Source organism: Dermacentor andersoni, chromosome 2, assembly GCF_023375885.2.
Source record: "Dermacentor andersoni chromosome 2, qqDerAnde1_hic_scaffold, whole genome shotgun sequence".
Taxonomy (NCBI): Eukaryota; Metazoa; Arthropoda; class Arachnida; order Ixodida; family Ixodidae; genus Dermacentor; species Dermacentor andersoni.
Window position 1 is genome coordinate 92,091,969 of NC_092815.1, and position 18,563 is coordinate 92,110,531.

Sequence of the window (18,563 nt, forward strand, 5' to 3'; positions counted from 1 at the left end):
ACGCACCGCCTCGGGCATATCTGAGCAGTGTGGGGCGACCAATCGATCGAAGAGACCGAGTGGAGCTTTGGTCGCCAAGTCTCTTAGATCGGCGTGATTGGGCCCCACCAGTCCACGCCATGATTTTTCGAGGTCGGAATCAGTGATCTGTACCGCTGCTACTGGGATTTGCCGTCTATATTTGCCATAACGAAAGAATAAGGAATGACAAGGAAATAAAATATGGCAAATAAATATAATATAAACAATGACAAGTATAGGAAAGAAGTATATTTAGATGATTGACTAAAGGCAGCGTGTGACAATGGCAGTGCTCGAAGACCTAACTGAACGCCTGCTTAGCGAGCACGCTATAAGCGAATAGAAAAAAAAAAAACAAGGACTAGAGTGGGCAAAGAATGACGTACCTTAAAACGCCTTTGACTTGGAGGGGTGTAGACTGGAAAGAAGTCGGTGTTCTGGTCCGTCGCGCAGTGATGATGATGATGATGATGATGGCCTCATGTTATGGCTCATACCCACGCTGGGGGATTGGCCAAGAATTGCGTGCTGAAACGTTCACCTAATCTTTTGAAGTGCTACTTATTCGATGAGAAAAAATATAACGAAAGAGAGATTAAAAAAAAAATGTACAAGAACAAACAAAATACAAGACAAAAGTTAAAAAGTTATTCGTTTTGTTGACTGAATGTAACTGCAAACGGCATCAAATACGTCCCTGTGGCTGACCCCTATAACTGACGCACCGAAAGATAGTATGATTTCTGGTGATAATATTAACCCTAATTTTGCGAACGGAAGTTCTAGGTGTCTTTTTCTTAACAATTTGTATCGTCGACATACCAAAAAATAATGATCTAGTGATTCTGTTTCTTGGCAGTATGGGCACAGAGGCGATAGCGTCAGACCAGTCCTGTGTAAATATAGGTTTAATGGAGGGACACGGCAGCGTAATCTCGTGATCGCTACTTCTGATTGTCTTGATGGACACCACTGGATCTTCCACGGAAATCTGAGGTGCTGATATTCTGTCCATGTCGTTATTGATTCACTGACATCTCTATGAATAGAATATTTTCTATATCTGATTGCTGTTATGTGAGCCACCAAAGGAAGAACAGGCATTATAGGTCCACTCAGGGATGCTCGCGCTAATGCGTCTGCCATTTCATTTGAATGTAAGCCACAATGTCCAGGTACCCATAATAGTTTTAGAGAAGTCAACTGTGGAGGAACTAATGTTAGAAACGTCTTTATTGGTGGCGAATCGGGTCTCAGCTCCGCTTCTGCTTCGAACGGTGCCACGAGCACGAGCACGAGCAAGAGCTTGTGGACGAGCACGAGCTTGTGCACGAGCACGAGCACGCACTCCTTCAACCTCCTTTGTCAGCACTGGTATGTGCCGCTCTACCAAACTTTGGTGAAAAAAGAAAGTGACCATGACCTCACCTTGTGGAATCAAAGCATGATAGGACATTTCGCTGTTATATGCAACAAAATGTGAAATATAAAAAGAAAAGGAGCGCAAGAATATTTTCTCAATAAGTTAGGCGGCGTTAAGGCGCTTTTGTGGCCATGCAACACACTGATGCGAGCACACCGCTGGCCCTGCTGTACATTTTGCGGATTGCCAAAAGCACGGAGTAATGTTATACTAGCTTTATGCTGCTGCCCATAGCCGTAACGGTTGCGACACAATGCTCATTTGTTACATTTTTGCGGCTGAGCATTTCTCGTACCAGAGATAAGCAGAGTAGGCTTTTCTAAACATGGGCAAAACGCACCTTGCTTTAGTACGCAGCTAAGTCGCAGGAGCAACAGGAGGAACAAATTTTATTCGGGGGAAAAGAAAAAAACGCACTGAAACTACGACGCCTTTCGGTTCACGTGTGGTGTCCTTTGGTTGGTGCCTGGAATGGTCGAGGTTTCATCACTTGCACGCCGACGTGATGGTCGAGGCTGTCGGTGCCTTAGGGTTTCAAGGAATCCGAATGGCGGTGTCATCTCACATACGTGGTTCAGCCGTGAAGAAAGCCGAGTGACCCGTCGTGGTACGCGTGAGCGTGCCATCCTTACCGTTTTCGGTGGGTTTCGAACCCGGAACTTCCCGCAACCGAGACAGGCATTTGGACACGCGGGCATGGCTACGGTTCCGCACGCGCTGGCCGTGAACTGGTAGACGACTCTCCGAAAGCTGCAGTTTTGCATTGCAACTTAATCGCTTCCTGTCGACCTAGAAAAACAGCGTTTCATGAGCCATTAAAGACGATACTCCCTAACTCGCCGATGGCATGCGCCTACTTTTTGTCTAAATGTACTAATATCTTTGCGGCAGCGCCCACATGACCGCGATTAGAGAGCGCTGCATACACACTGGAAGCCCATTCATTCACGCGATACTTTCACGGTGATCTTAGCTTCCATCATAGATATAACTTACATCACCACCTTCTGTAACATTGCTTGCTTTCTTGCTCCTGATTCCATGGTGCTTACCTACCACGCAGGATTCTCCAAGAAGCCGGTGGTTAAAGAGAGGAGGGGAGAGAAAACTAAAAAGAGTGGGCAAGGCAGGGTAAGTTGAAAGTTCAGCAAATATTGTGGAAATAGACTAACTTTATAAAGGCTGATATTTTAAAAAGTGTGGTTTACATATAGACAGCAAATCTGGCAGTATTAAAATAATTTCAAATGCAACCGGCAATTTTGTGAATTGGTTCAGGAAAACCAACATGGCCATAGGGGAATTCGCAATTGTCCGTACATATGTTCTTGTGGATAAAGCCCAATGCACAAGCCCCAAAGGAGAGAATATTTCGGGAATGTTTATTTTACATATTGTGCAGAAGCTTAAACGCATATTTCATGCCCTTATAGTATACGTGATCGTCAGGGATTCCGCAGGCTGAAAATGGCCGCAGAACTAAGTAAAAGGTAAAAACTGGTCACAGCGTCATCTGATTATTCCTGTACTGACCATTTATGACCTCACAGAGTGGCAACGTTTGGCTTACTTATTGTTGAACTATATATAGCAACTGCGTTTCTCTTGCAAAAAAGAATTGAAAAGAAACAAGAAATGAATTCAACCAGGTCAGTGCTGGAGTGTGGACAAAGAAACCTTTATTAATTTATTTTTGCAGCCAACAACGCTTTGATGCTGTTCGTTGGCAGCATGTAAATCACTCGCGAAACGCCGTGCCAAACGACGAGAATGCGTTTGCACGTTCTAGCGCTTGAGAGCCCAACCATGTCGCTTTGAGGTCTGATATGTACATAGTGCTCCCCAGCACCGCGGCATTCTGAAGGCAACAAGCGAAGCTCATGTATAGAAGAATGGGTCAGCTATTCCCGAACGTCCGAAGAACATGATGTGCCAGCACGCAAGCCATATGCCATCAATTTTTGAGTGTACATTGTCAAAATTGGGGTAACACCGTTTCCATAAAAGTTAACCACGCTTTCGGCGCGTAAGAATCTGCGGATACCTACACACCGTTTCATACTGGTCATACAACGCCGCGGAAGCTACGTATAAACTCGTGTAAGGGTCGCACCGTCAATTTGGCGGCCAAAATGTGGAATAAAACATTTCAACTGAGAAGCAACTGTGTTAGGTGCCCCGACGCGCGCGCGAATCGGCGAATTTTCGCGTACTGCGTACTTCTGAATGCCGCTACTAATGGCGTGAGTCATCTATAGTAGCGGTATCTTCCTCCCCCTTCTGCTACAATAAGGTTGCCAACACCACCACTGAAATTGTGAAAAAAAAAAAAAAAAAAACGGTACACGCAAGTAATCCTCTCGTAGAACTATCGCTCCACGAATTTGGCAGTGCAGTTGTTATTGATCTGCCGACGCTTTATGCGGAATAACCACCCAATATATTACAACTACGACTCGCGGAAGTAAGGTAATGTCTACCCACGCGTAATTCGTGCGCCTTTGTGCTTCTGGTATGCGAAATGCTATGTTTTGATCACGAGCGCAAGCGGTCGCTGGTCGCAGAAACGTTCCACTGCACTCGCTCCGTGATAAGCAGGCTCAGACCTACTGCTCATTTAATATAGTTACGTCATAGTATGCTACGTAATGGTATCAGACTTCATGTCACGTCGAATCCCCGACCTCATATCTTTATTATGATCTCATATCTGACTCGCTATATTTTGGTCACGTATGCGAGCAGTGCGAGATGTCTCCCTGACCTTCCCAACGTTGCCTTCTGTGTATGAAACTTATAGTATAGCGTGCCATACGTGCTGCTGATAATGGGTGAGAATTCAGGTTAATGGGTGAGAATTCAGGTACAAGGAATAAGCTGGTCCTGAGTGTGAGAAGGTGAGCATGTTTCGATTCTGAGTATTGTTTCTTTTTTTTTCCATATTATACCTCAGGGCTACTGCAATTCGCGCACCGCTATTGAGTAGGTGAGTCTGAAATAGGGCAGGAGAGCTTTTCACAGCCAGTCACGGTGCATCGTTAAACACCATTATATTTTCGTTTCTTTTTTTTACTCCATGCTGTTCATATATACCTTGAACAGAAGAACAAGCACGGCAGTAACTAGTGATTACGATGGTTTGTTCGTGAAAGCATCATCATAAGGTTAACTTCACGAGCGTCACTGGAGCACTGATTATGTGTTTTGATCGGCACTCTGTTCCGAGGAGGGCGACCGTTGATTTGTGTCTCTCGTTGACACGGTGTAGACGGTCGATTGACTCTTCGTCGAGCTGGTGTAGCGATCGGGACCACCGCCGCTGTTCCGACAGCTGGAGCAGCTAGCCCCGTGTTTTCCCTCAGCGACGGTGTCCTTGCGGAAGGGCATCACGAAGCGCCTCCTCCGCTTCGAGCTGCTGCTCTTCTTTTGGAAGAAGAGGAAGATGAACGGGTTTATGGCGCTGTTGGAGGCCGAGATGACGCCGAACAGGGCCACCACGTTTCGATCCAGGGAGACGCTGGAGGCGGCGAAAGCCAGGGCCAGCTCCTGGATTACGTAGGGCACGTTGGTCACCAAGAAGGCAGCGAAGATGGCTGCCGTCAGCTTGACAGTCTTGACCTGAAAAAAAAGAGAGTGAACAACAAAAAGGGGTCATGATTCCCGCCTAAGTTTTGTCTAGAGGAACCTTGTCATGAACTGGGGTTCTCAACTTCGCAAGAACCGACTGGTGGGTTAGCTGGTTCATGATGTCAGAAAACCAGCGCTAAAGGAATAGAACGAGCAGTGTCAGTGTGCCCCTTCTTATCTTGTCCTCTCTTCCAGGGCTGCTTTTCTGTCATAATTTCTCATGTTCATCGTACGTAACAAGTAACATATACGGTTTCCGTACCCACCAAAACCGGAATGCGGGAAGAAATCTAAGAATGGTGTAGTAAAGAGCGTGCCCGCGAATTCTTGCCGGAACAATGTCACCCTTCTATTAACACGCTCGCGCACAGATGCTTTCGCATTACTTTGGTGTTTTTCGGCCGCTATTTCCTTCGTTTGTAAGTGTAGGCCATTTCACTCACGTAAATGTTTTGTTATTGCTTTCATTATGGTTGCTAGGATGAATCTGTGTGTTTTCATCAACCTCTCTTTATTTTTACTACAGCTCAGTGCTATCGTTCGTGCATGCTTAATATATGTAGCTTATCAAATATTGAGTACTCTGTAACTTGTAGCGGTTACGCCTTGCTGCTAACATTGATGAGGGAAACATGAGCCAGGTGTTCCAAACAAGAACGAAATTTAATTTGGCTCATCTACAATCGGGCGTTTGGTCAGCACTTTCCGAAAAAATTCTCCGTAGTCGTCGTGCGCAGACCGCTTCTGTAGCCTTATAGGGCGGGACGGGGATCACGAAATAATGTGCACAGGTGTGTTTGATTTGGCATGCGTAATGCGAAGACGTGGGATCGTTCCCCAACTGCAGTAAGTTTTTCATGCGCTTTCATTACGAGGAATTTATTATTTCTTTAATTCAATTAGTAAGTAGAAGTAATTTCCCCAATGTTGTCCTTGGTGTCTTTGTTTGTTGGCTTCACATTGCACACGTGTTCACATTTTCACACGTGCGTGTAGGTCAGGGGCATGGTACGCGTTCCTGCAAACTTAACGTACTGGACTGTACTAAAGTGTTTAGGGTTATAGGAACAATGTATTTTAGTTATACGCGTGACTCGATAGACAGCTACAAAAAAGTGCAATGGAAAAACAGCCAGCAAAAAGAATACCGTACCTTGGCCTTGGGGAGTGCTGAGGTCGTCTGGTGCCTGTTCTTGAGCGCCGAGCTCTGCTGCCAGATCTCGACAAGGATTCGGCCGTACAAGGCAACGAGCAGGATCAGTGGGAGCACGAATACGGCCAAGAACACGGAGGTCATGTACAGCTGACGAGGAAGTGGCGAGACCGTCTTGTGGGCGTAGAACAGGGACGCGCAGTAGCTGGTCCCCTTACCAGCGTCCACTAGCCGGAACACGTAGAGGTTGGGCAGCGATGGCAACAGCGAAGCGACCCAGGCGGCTGCGGCGAGGCGAGAAGGCGTGGGGCACCTGGCTAGCGGGTACACGATGGCGAAGTGTCTGTCCAGGGCGATGGCCACGATCATGTATGTGGACGAGGCGAGCGCGAACGTCTGCAGCACCTTGAAGACGCGGCAGAAGGCGTCGCCAGCGATCCAGGAGCGACCCATTATCTCCCATACCGTTTGCGAGGTCATCGTGACCGTGGTGACCAGAAGGTCGGCCACGGCCAAGTTCAGGAACAGAACGTGCGCCTTCTGGTAGCGACGACGCCTATGGTTACGCAGTAGCCGCCAGCAGACGACGCTGTTTCCCGTGACCGAGAAGGCGATCATGACGAGGATTATGGTGATTCGCACCTGACCGTGGTACTGTGGCCCGAATACAGTGCTTTGGTCTTGACCGCCGCCGACACGACCAGTGAGTTGCAGGGAGAGGTTGACGGAGACATTTCCCAGTGTGTCGGCATAGCTGGGAGCGTTGGGGCTGCTATCCGGCATTGCCTTTAGTTATTTCGTGTGGCAGTCAGCCTCATGCCGACCATCTCGCCAGCTTTATACGTGGCTTCAATGTACGAGGTGAACGAACTTTCTGGAAAAGAGCAGGAAAGAAAAGGAAAGCTTGAAACATGGCGCTGTGAACACATTGAAATGTAGACAATGTGGAGTAGCCAAAGAAAACTTTGCTTTAATAAAAAAATTGGGAGTTCTGACTTGCCCTAAATACGTGATATGAACAGGCTCGTGCATTGCCTTTGCACTGAGCAACGTTTGTCCTGGCTGCCATAAATGGACAGATTGCTTTCGTACTGGTCACGTTGCCATTCACATTGATAATTCAAGTTTTGGCAAGGTGTTTCAATTTCTGGAAGATGTTTATATATGTTCTCAATGGGACCCGACGTCTCTTGGCAACTCTGCCACACATTTGATGCAAGTGTTCCTACGGTGTTGGATGCCTCTTATGTTGACCCATGAATTGTCAGTGACAGCATCGCTACCCAGTATATTTACTTACGTCTACCATCGAATATAAAGCGTGTGTGTTGATTCTATGAACCTCACTGTAAGAAATAAATCTTGTCCTTCCGTAACTCTTACCACAGGCTGCTAAAAAGGCAGATTGTTAAGTTATGAATGTCTAATGACCTGAACAACCCAAATTGGCAGAACTCATCTCACGATGACTGTCAACGGTAACGTGTTTAGCATTGAATCAATATCGCAACACAACGTATTGCCGCCGTCGAAACGAGTTATGTATGAGATGTGTATTGCAGCGGGATTCCTCTGTCGTGCTTCCCTATGAACACTCGGCGCCACATAGCGGAGCCGCCGCGAAGCCTGTGCGTGGGCTCCGAAATGCATGGCACGCCGGTGTGTGCGAACGCTGAGAAACATGTGATGCAGCAACCGGGCTTCTCCCTCGCGCTTCTTTCTGGACACGCTGCGCCATCTAGTGGCGCCGCTGAGAAGCCCGCGCGTGGCCTCCGAGACGAGAAGCATGGCGCGCCGGGGTCTGCAAACACCGAGAATTGTTCCCTCGCCTGCCGCACAGACAGTGGCACATACTGAGTGACCCTAGTTGGCGACATGTTCATTGAAGAGCAGCACATACACGGTGCATTTGTGGCGCAGCCTGCTAAAGCGTCGTGTTGCTGTCCTTGAGGAACCTTTGTGACGCGGGCTCAATTCTACCCAGCATCGAATAAATTTAAAGGATCTTTTTCGTCATCCTAGAACGGAAAATTCTCATTGACACATGCCTAGTTACCCAAGACGGGGTCATAGATGTCTATTGAAGAGCGATACACGCCTTCTGGCCCATACCCAGGGACCCAAATAGGCATCAAAGAGGTTCAAAGAGGTTCGCTTACGTGCAATTCACTCATTGCTCAGCGGCACGGAGCGATCTGGGCCCGTATTCACACAACACTGTTCCGCTAGAATTATTCGTAAGAAGACATTCCAGCCAATCCTAACATTGAACATACTATTAGCAGAGGCGCCCTGCCATTGGCAAAAACCACTTACTCAATTTCCTGGCATCATTATCAGTGCTCGATCTCTGTGCTTTGCCACATTAATCACTAGATGTACCCCTTGTGCCACCCAACGGCATTAACTTATCTGTCTTTCTTTTATTGAGAGGCTATGACGTTCGACACGGGAAATATGAGAGACGCTGTAAGTGAGGGCGGAAGTGTGTAAGGTAGAAGAAGGAGGGGGGTTGTCTCTTGATTAGTTCTGAATAATTGCGACTCTGTAGCTCCCACTTGAATCTCGGTACATAAACACTTCTCCATTTCAATCCCAGAGGCAGCGAATCAAAGTTCCGTCCTCGTGCCCACTACAGAACGCCATTGCCTTCCCGTCTAAGCGAATCGCTGCGACGGGCATTAAATGTTTACAAACACAAAAGAACAGAACCGCAGGTGAGAGAGAGAGAGAGAGAGAGAGAGAGAATAGGGGGAAGGGCCAAATGAGGCACTCTGGTAAATGTACTATTTGACGTAAATTCGGGTAGCATCGTTTCAACTCATCAGCATAAATAACGTTCACTTCGCTGCTGCTGGTTCAACGCTGCACGGAACTGTGCTGATGAGGCTTCCAGCCCGCTGCGCACCGTCATCTCATCGCCATCAGCGGAAATGGCGAGAGGGGCTATCGGAGGAGCGCGCGCGGCGAAGTCGTGCCGTTACCAATGATCACAGCGGGCACGGGTGCACCGAGATGGCCTTCAGAACCTCGGGACATTGTGTTGCCACGAGCGTTGCCGCTCGTCAGTACGTGTGTATACGACTCGCGCCGGGAGTCATCGCGACGGCGATGCTTTGGAGAGCTGTGAGTTGGTTGAGGCTTCTGCTCCCACCTTAATGTTGTTCCCAACGTGACGATTGACCTATGTGGTTTACGTCCTGATGAAATGCAGAGGGTATGATGATGAGGTACTGCAGCGGAGCGTTCCGGTCTAATTTTGAAAATCGAAGCTGGGGTTCTTAACCCTGCAATGACCAACGTATAGGGTACACGCTACGCTGCGTTTGATGCCTCGGAATGCGCGGGAAACTTACCGCAAAACACATGGTTCCGTTTTTGATATGCTGGAGTGAACTTTTAGGTGTGGATAGTTCAACAAACCCATTACTGAAAAATCACCTGTGTACTAATCTAACTAAGATAACATTTCATTGTTCTCTTTTTGACGAAATGTCAAGGCCAGATATAAAGATGAACAATGTGTTCCAATTTTGTGGTTGTAGAACTGTGCTTCGGCATTACAGAGTTCAACCAGAACCATACTCTCAGTACAATTACGTTGTTTTGCATCCAGCCCAAATAGCAATTTGGCCATCGCGACCTCGGATTGAACCCTTGACCTCGTGTTGCTCTGGAGAACCGCGAACTGGAACTCCTTATCTGCCGCCGCCGCTACAATGTTTACATCACAAGAATCCCTCTTCCAAGTGAATAAACATGTTGCATTCTAGATGCTATGTCATCCGATGTTATTCAGATCGTATAGGGCTCTTGCGTTTCTCTCTGTGGCCGCGCGCGTTGTGACATACCTTGTTCTTTGCGGTTTTGAAAAGGTAGCATGATGGCGTTTACATTTTTTATACTCTCATGAACTGCAAAGTTTAACCCTCTAATCCACAATCCCGAGCGAGTTCGTCTCGCAGAGTGACTGCGACTTTGTTTGCGAGTACGACTACGCGCCTCCGCGGTTTTCCTTTTGTACAGTGTCCGGCCAAATGTGGCAGCCCACTGACGAGAAAGACAACCTCTGCTAGTTCCAGGCATCACATAATATGGCATGCATTTAGGGAAAGCTACCTTCAAGAGCAGCTTTTCTTTTGTAGTGCGAAAGCACTACTAGCCTACCAACCTGAATTTCACCTTTGCCTGTGTGGAGCCTCTTCATACGCGCGTTTCGCGTGCACAGCTCATTCTTGTTTTCACACATATGCCCGAGTGCGCATGTGCGAAATGAAGGTGAAAAGTGAACAACAACAGCATAACAACAACAACAACAACAACAACAACTACAACAACAAAGAAGACGATTAATTCATGGCGTTCATCGCCAGCGAAACTGACGATGAACGACAGAAGCGATTGGAGAACGATAGTTTGGACAAGCATGCCAAGCGCGCTGCAAAAACCGATCAACAGCAGCAAGCCCGACTGGCTGCGGAGGTTGCATACTAGCATCGCAAGGCCGAGGAACGTCTTTGGCAACGGCTGCTACGGCCATCTTCAAGCGGGACTTCATCGATAACCCGTTTGGCTTTGCGTGTTCTGTGTGTGAAGAGACTGTGGCACAAGAAGTACTTGGACTGCGTCATGGCCCCCCATGTACGCAGCCTTTTTTGACGTTGAATAATTATCTTCGTTTAAGGCGGGTATAACGTGTAAGTCTTCGTTTGCCCTAACTAAAGTGCCTGTTTACTCTACAAGCAATGGTTATAAATATCCGCCCAAGCCTGCCCACCTCAGCTATATAGTGGAGCGCATGAATTCTCATCGCGTAGCCTTCATGCAAGTGCGAAGGCTGCTCTACTTCCCAGCACGGCGTGAAACCACAAAACCGTCTTTGTGTCTGCAATACTCATCTTCCTGTGTCCACCGAGTAACCCTGTATGCATTATGTAACCCAGTGTGCATGACTACATATGAGTACCATGTGTACAAAAAAAAGAAGGTTAACAACGACATTTCGACTGAAAACAATTTAATTAGCAACCGGTCAAACAAAGGCCTAGCAATGCCTAACTTGGCGCAAGAAAATGTCTATTTTGGTCTAAGAAAGAGGGCTTTCGCACCATATTCCGTGGTTGGCGCAGCCAAACCCTGTGTATTTTTTTCTTCAAATCAAGTAATATGTTCGCAGAATAAGAATGGCATAAAAATATTATCACTACATAAAAGAATTTGGGAAATTTATTACGTTTACCGTAAATTTTCTGGGAATGGGCAATTTATATCACCCGTTCACTTGTGCTTCTCGTACGCCTAGTTAATTTGTCTTATTTTGTTTCCGGGTATATATATGTTTAATGGCATGCTGTTGTATTTTGCTTGCGTTTGTTGGCTTATATCTTCCACTCTACTACTTCTGTACTCATTCCTGCCTCAGCCCTCAAATATAGGCACCGGCAGTATGTCAAACAAATACTACAGGAATATTATTAGAAACTCTAATATAGTACTCTGCACAACAAATCAGGCTAGAAAGGTGTCGTATGGTCAACATCCAGGGAACATCACAAAACCTCTCTTCCCTGTAAGAGCGTTTTCCAATTGACATGCCTTTGTGCGCTCGTAACTCCTGGATACCATCAATGTCAAAACCAGACGATACCCTCCTTGCAGCGTGGGAAGAGAAAAAGGGGACGGGTCGAGGACTGTTATTCAGAGCTGTACGTTCAGTAACAGCATTAAATACTTACTTGCTTAACGAAATTACATATATGTCGTAGCTAATAGCTTCGTGATGGTCAATACTGATAATTCCTTAAGTTCTTCAGAACGTTAAAGCCTTAAATTCTGTCCTTACTCTTGAAGCAACAGGAGGGGCGGGGGGGGGGGGGGGGGGGGGGTACGAGTCATGTGAGAAAGCATGCAAGTACTGTAGTTCGCTTTGACTTATTTCAGGGCAACTAGAACGCTAACATAGATTCAGCATGCTCACCACAGGCCGTCGTTCGTTTTAGATGAGAGTTTTGGCACTACATTTATGTACGTGTGTGCATTAACTTATTCTTCACTATATAAAAAAAGAAAACATGCGCCGCTACACACAGGCGCGCCTCTACACACTGAAGAATGATGTTAGCAGGAAATGACCTTAAGTTAGACAAGAAATGTAATGAGAACTGCCTTCATAAAAAAAAAACGACTTCAATTTTTAAAGACGTGCCTTCATTGATTACGAAAAAGCATTTGATTCAGTCGAAACCTCAGCAGTCATGAAGGCACTACGGAATCAGGGTGTAGATGAGCCATATGTAAAGATACTGGAAGCTATCTATAGCGGTTCCACAGCCACCGTAATCCTCCACAAAGAAAGCAACAAAATCCCAATAAAGAAAGGCGTCAGACAGGAAGATACGATATCTCCAATGCTATTCACAGCATGTTTACAGGAGGTATTCAGAGACCTGGAGTGGGAAGAATTGGGGATAAAAGTTGATGGAGAATACCTTAGCAACTTGCGATTCGCTGATGATATTGCCTTGCTTAGTAACTCAGGAGACCAATTGCAATGCATGCTCACTGACCTGGAGAGGCAAAGCAGAAGGGTGGGTGTGAAAATTAATCTGCAGAAAACTAAAGTAATGTTTAACAGTCTCGGAAGAGAACAGCAGTTTACGATAGGTAGCGAGGCACTGGAAGTGGTAAGGGAATACATCTACTTAGGGTAGGTAGTGACCACGGATCCGGATCATGAGACTGAAATAACGAGAAGAATAAGAATGGGCTGGGGTGCGTTTGGCAGGCACTCTCAAATCATGAACAGCAGGTTGCCACTATCCCTCAAGAGGAAAGTGTATAACAGCTGTGTCTTACCAGTACTCACCTACGGGGCAGAAACCTGGAAGCTTACGAAAAGGGTTCTGCTGAAATTGAGGACGACGCAACGAGCTATGGAAAGAAGAATGATAGGTGTAACGTTAAGGGATAAGAAAAGAGCAGATTGGGTGAGGGAACAAACGCGGGTAAATGACATCTTAGTTGAAATCAAGAAAAAGAAATGGGCATGGGCCGGACATGTAATGAGGAGGGAAGATAACCGATGGTCATTAAGGGTTACGGACTGGATTCCAAGGGAAGGGAAGCGTAGTAGGGGGCGGCAGAAAGTTAGGTGGGCGGATGACATTAAGACGTTTGCAGGGACAACATGGCCACAATTAGTACATGACCGGGGTAGTTGGAGACGTATGGGAGAGGCCTTTGCCCTGCAGTGGGCGTAACTAGGCTGATGATGATGATGATGAAATGCTGTCCTTAGAAAAACTAACTGCAATTTCGAAACACATTTAAAAAAAAAAAATCTTTGCTTTGACATGGCATGAACGCGTGTTATTAAAGTGTAAACAAGTAGGATGTCGCTAAAGTGGATAGTAAAATGGCTGACATTATAAAGAATGTAATAGAAAATTTTGTAAGAGACGTCACGTCAGGCATTGCACGTAGCGATGTGTCGGCCCGTGATTGTCGTTTCAAGGAAGAAAAAAGAAAGAAAAGGACGGCGTCACAGTGTTTCGCCGCATTCTAGGAGTGAGTTTGTGACGCGTCTCAGGTATACATTCAATGACAGATAAACCAACGTCTGAAGGCTGCCCCTTTGATTTGGAATGATGGCAGGTCTCACTTTGCTATGAAAGGAAACGTGTGTCAAGGTTTTTCCAGCACTGGCAGATATAGTTTGTTACCATCCTGAACCAATCCTCCAGCTTCCTCTTATTTATCTCTGGCGTCTCCATATCAAGCTATCCTTGGCGGTATTTACGGTCCGATGCTTTGTGGATCTCTTCGCGTATCTCGCAGCTCGGTTGCAGCGCCGCAAGCAATCAGGTGTCGGACATGCAAGTGCGTCAACAACTCCAAAAGCCTGCTCTCTGTTCGCCGTCGTAGCGCAGCGATGTACTCCTCGTGAAATCCATTAGGTTCCATTAATGGAGCATGCTCGGAACATCGAGTGTCGTGTTAGCTCACAAGAACCTACATTAGCACGCAACCTTGTGTGTGCTAATTCTGTTGTTACCTGCGATGCGTGTAACTACAGAAGTGGGTTCGGTCCCTAACTTCCCTTTGCTTGCATTAGTCATTTTTTACTCTTGAAAAAGTTTGCACCCTTTAGAGCCTATTTTGTCCCATAACGATAAACGTTATCTATCTAGCCCCCGCTTCCTTTTTCCGGCGCTGCGCGCCCGGTACTTCCAGGCCACGAACTACATGTGCGTAACCAGCGCGACGTAGCATTGTCGACAGGAGAGTAGCGAGGGCAGAGTTTTCAAGAAAGGAAACGCAAGCAATGCAGAGGACGATTATCGTTGTGGGACAAGATGAGCCTTAAAGACCGTACACTTTTTAAAGAATGTTGCGTCGCATTCGTTCTGTCTTTCCTTTCTTCTTCTTGCATTTCTTTCCCGCAAGTGATCATTACTACTCCTGTCTGGTGAAATCCAATATATTTATGTTTTTGTGAGCCGGTCGAGTGCTCCTAGAATTCTTCAGCAAGACGAGCCTATATTTACGGCTATCTATCTATCTATCTATCTATCTATCTATCTATCTATCTATCTATCTATCTATCTATCTATCTGTCTGTCTGTCTGTCTGTCTGTCTGTCTGTCTGTCTGTCTGTCTGTCTGTCTGTCTGTCTGTCTGTCTGTCTGTCTGTCTGTCTGTCTGTCTGTCTGTCTGTCTGTCTGTCTGTCTGTCTGTCTGTCTGTCTGTCTGTCTGTCTGTCTGTCTGTCTGTCTGTCTGTCTGTCTGTCTGTCTGTCTGTCTGTCTGTCTGTCTGTCTGTCTGTCTGTCTGTCTGTCTGTCTGTCTGTCTGTCTGTCTGTCTGTCTGTCTGTCTGTCTGTCTGTCTGTCTGTCTGTCTGTCTGTCTGTCTGTCTGTCTGTCTGTCTGTCTGTCTGTCTGTCTGTCTGTCTGTCTGTCTGTCTGTCTGTCTGTCTGTCTGTCTGTCTGTCTGTCTGTCTGTCTGTCTGTCTGTCTGTCTGTCTGTCTGTCTGTCTGTCTGTCTGTCTGTCTGTCTGTCTGTCTGTCTGTCTGTCTGTCTGTCTGTCTGTCTGTCTGTCTGTCTGTCTGTCTGTCTGTCTGTCTGTCTGTCTGTCTGTCTGTCTGTCTGTCTGTCTGTCTGTCTGTCTGTCTGTCTGTCTGTCTGTCTGTCTGTCTGTCTGTCTGTCTGTCTGTCTGTCTGTCTGTCTGTCTGTCTGTCTGTCTGTCTGTCTGTCTGTCTGTCTGTCTGTCTGTCTGTCTGTCTGTCTGTCTGTCTGTCTGTCTGTCTGTCTGTCTGTCTGTCTGTCTGTCTGTCTGTCTGTCTGTCTGTCTGTCTGTCTGTCTGTCTGTCTGTCTGTCTGTCTGTCTGTCTGTCTGTCTGTCTGTCTGTCTGTCTGTCTGTCTGTCTGTCTGTCTGTCTGTCTGTCTGTCTGTCTGTCTGTCTGTCTGTCTGTCTGTCTGTCTGTCTGTCTGTCTGTCTGTCTGTCTGTCTGTCTGTCTGTCTGTCTGTCTGTCTGTCTGTCTGTCTGTCTGTCTGTCTGTCTGTCTGTCTGTCTGTCTGTCTGTCTGTCTGTCTGTCTGTCTGTCTGTCTGTCTGTCTGTCTGTCTGTCTGTCTGTCTGTCTGTCTGTCTGTCTGTCTGTCTGTCTGTCTGTCTGTCTGTCTGTCTGTCTGTCTGTCTGTCTGTCTGTCTGTCTGTCTGTCTGTCTGTCTGTCTGTCTGTCTGTCTGTCTGTCTGTCTGTCTGTCTGTCTGTCTGTCTGTCTGTCTGTCTGTCTGTCTGTCTGTCTGTCTGTCTGTCTGTCTGTCTGTCTGTCTGTCTGTCTGTCTGTCTGTCTGTCTGTCTGTCTGTCTGTCTGTCTGTCTGTCTGTCTGTCTGTCTGTCTGTCTGTCTGTCTGTCTGTCTGTCTGTCTGTCTGTCTGTCTGTCTGTCTGTCTGTCTGTCTGTCTGTCTGTCTGTCTGTCTGTCTGTCTGTCTGTCTGTCTGTCTGTCTGTCTGTCTGTCTGTCTGTCTGTCTGTCTGTCTGTCTGTCTGTCTGTCTGTCTGTCTGTCTGTCTGTCTGTCTGTCTGTCTGTGTTATCGTGGTACGTTTTCATGTAATTAAACAAGAAAAGAAGAACGGGTACAAAATTCGCGAACGCTTCTGTCAAACACCTTTGTCAAATATGTTTGAATAATTTGCTTTCATAAAGCTTCTTTCTTTGGAAGTGCTGTAGCGCACGCAATGTACTCTATGTAAGACCCTGCACGAGGAGGCTGACGAATAGTCAGTTGCTGAACCATCGGTTCCATTTTATATGCTTTGTCATCGACCCCACCGTGCTGAATACGCCGGTTCGCGTTCTCTCTTTATGTGTTTGGTAAACATGCCGCAAGCTTCCGTGTCGCGACCTTGGCTGATACATCAAACTGCAGCATAACAGGCTGCACAGAGAGTTTGTCTATCTGAGCGCTCTCCTCCAGCGCAAAGTTTCTCACAACAACAACAACAACAACAACAACAACAACAACAACAACAACAACAACAACAACAACAACAACAACAACAACAACAACAACAACAACAACAACAACAACAACAACAACGACGACGACGACGACGACGACGACGACGACGACGACGACGACGACGACGACGACGACGACGACGACGACGAAATCCCGCTCATTTCTCAAGATAAAATATCTGTATACTTTTTTATTCGTATTTACTATGTTTAGCAGGTAACCAGCGTCCTATGAGAATCACAGAAACGGGTACCTAAGTAGGGGAGGCACATTAGATGACGGCAGAGAATTAGGTGGTGTGATGAAATGAGAAAATTTGCAGGCATAAGGTGGAATCAATTGGCGCAAGACAGAGGTAACTTGAGATCGCTGTGAGAAGTCTTCGTCCTGCAGTGGACGTAAATAGCCCGAGTAGGATGATGATGACCGTCGACTTAACTTTTTTTGTTGTCTTCACTGTCCGAATAAACAAAATATTTATATGAATGTGTTGTCTATACCGTCTATATTTATAAAAGCCTCTAAACTCTCATACCTCCGGACAACATTCGGAAAGATGCTTTGGCCATTAAAGCTTTGGACTCGAACTCAAATGATGATGCGAAGCGTAGCGCAATTTACAAAATATCGTGCGTTTACGCATTCTTCCTGTAAATTGTTGCGTGCGCGGAGGCTATCACATTTACGGCGCCACCGGACCACCGCAACGCCCTAATTTACCAGCACCTCATTAAACAAAGAAATGACATTAAATTACAAGAAATCTTGGAAGCAAGGAATATCAGTCTCTTTTAAAGAGATGAAGATAGCCTGCTGATTATTCCTAAAAAATATTTAGATATGCTTGTTCATTTAATGGCTCGGGAACGTTAGGGTAGATTTATTGATCGCGCAGATGCGCTGCGCGCGGACAGAGATCTTTCACCGCAATAGGTTTCGCACTTCGCATGATCGATACGGAATGAACGCTGTGCCACAGAGTCGGGATGAGCGGCGTCGCTTTCGATGTCGCCGATGCGGAGTCGCTGGTCAACGCGTCATCGGAGGCCGCGATTTCTTGTTACATTCATTCTGGCCGACGCGATGGCTCGCGCCCATCGGCTGTCCTTGGCGCAGATAGGCGTGCTATCTTGCGACTGGGCGGAGAAAAGCGACACTGCCCCTGAGTCCGGAACGAGGAAGTCCGGCGCAGTAGAGTGCACACAGACAAGCGTTGGCTCCCTCGTTTATCTACCGTATTTGTGTAAGGCCCGCTCTAGCGCATGTACGAGGGCGCGCTTAATGTGCTCCGTTTTTTCCGGCTCGTGTCGCCGTATGTGCATTTTCTAAATGCCACGTTCTGTTGTCGAAATCCACTATTCTGTACTTAATAATGCGCATTCTGTAGTGTGCACGGTACTGATTAGGTCAGCTCCTGATTGATTGATTGGCCTTTTTTTCTTATGTTGCGCCATGAATATATATTTTCTTTAAGGTCAAGGCTTGTTTACTAAGTGACATTCCTTTCTATTTACTAAAACGCCTTCTATAGAGTGTATAGTACCTCAGGTCAGCACTTGTGATGTTTTAAACTAACATAATTAATGTTGTATCCGCGTGCTCCAGCTGTTCTTCTATTAGTTTATTCTATTATATTCTATTAGTTAGGATACAATTTAGTAAACGCGACCTGGAACCCACCCCTCTTTCCATATACGGGAGTATCGAAAAAAAAAAAGAATTCTCAGAAGAGAACACGTGTCAAGGTGTGCACCAAACCAAACCATATGTCATGATAGTTACAGCGAAAACGACGAATTACACTAATAAAGAGT

The 18,563-nt window shown here is 46.5% G+C and overlaps 1 protein-coding gene and 1 long non-coding RNA gene across 2 annotated transcripts in view; one reads left to right on the forward strand and one right to left on the reverse strand.

Annotated features, from left to right (window-relative positions):
• The window catches only part of LOC129387610 (uncharacterized), a 91,624-nt gene that overhangs the window by 15,163 nt on the left and 57,898 nt on the right, over positions 1-18,563 (forward strand). The window contains exon 2 of the long non-coding RNA XR_008614773.2: positions 2,508-2,575. This is a non-coding gene — a long non-coding RNA (uncharacterized lncRNA). The remainder of the gene's footprint in view (positions 1-2,507; positions 2,576-18,563) is intronic.
• The window catches only part of LOC126542040 (oxytocin receptor-like), a 55,017-nt gene continuing 39,538 nt past the window's right edge, over positions 3,085-18,563 (reverse strand). The window contains exons 2-3 of the mRNA XM_050189012.3: positions 6,225-7,098; positions 3,085-5,062 (exon numbers count right to left, since the gene is read on the reverse strand). Of these exons, the coding sequence (XP_050044969.1) occupies positions 4,640-5,062; positions 6,225-7,007 (1,206 nt within the window). The 5' untranslated portion in view covers positions 7,008-7,098 and the 3' untranslated portion in view covers positions 3,085-4,639. The remainder of the gene's footprint in view (positions 5,063-6,224; positions 7,099-18,563) is intronic.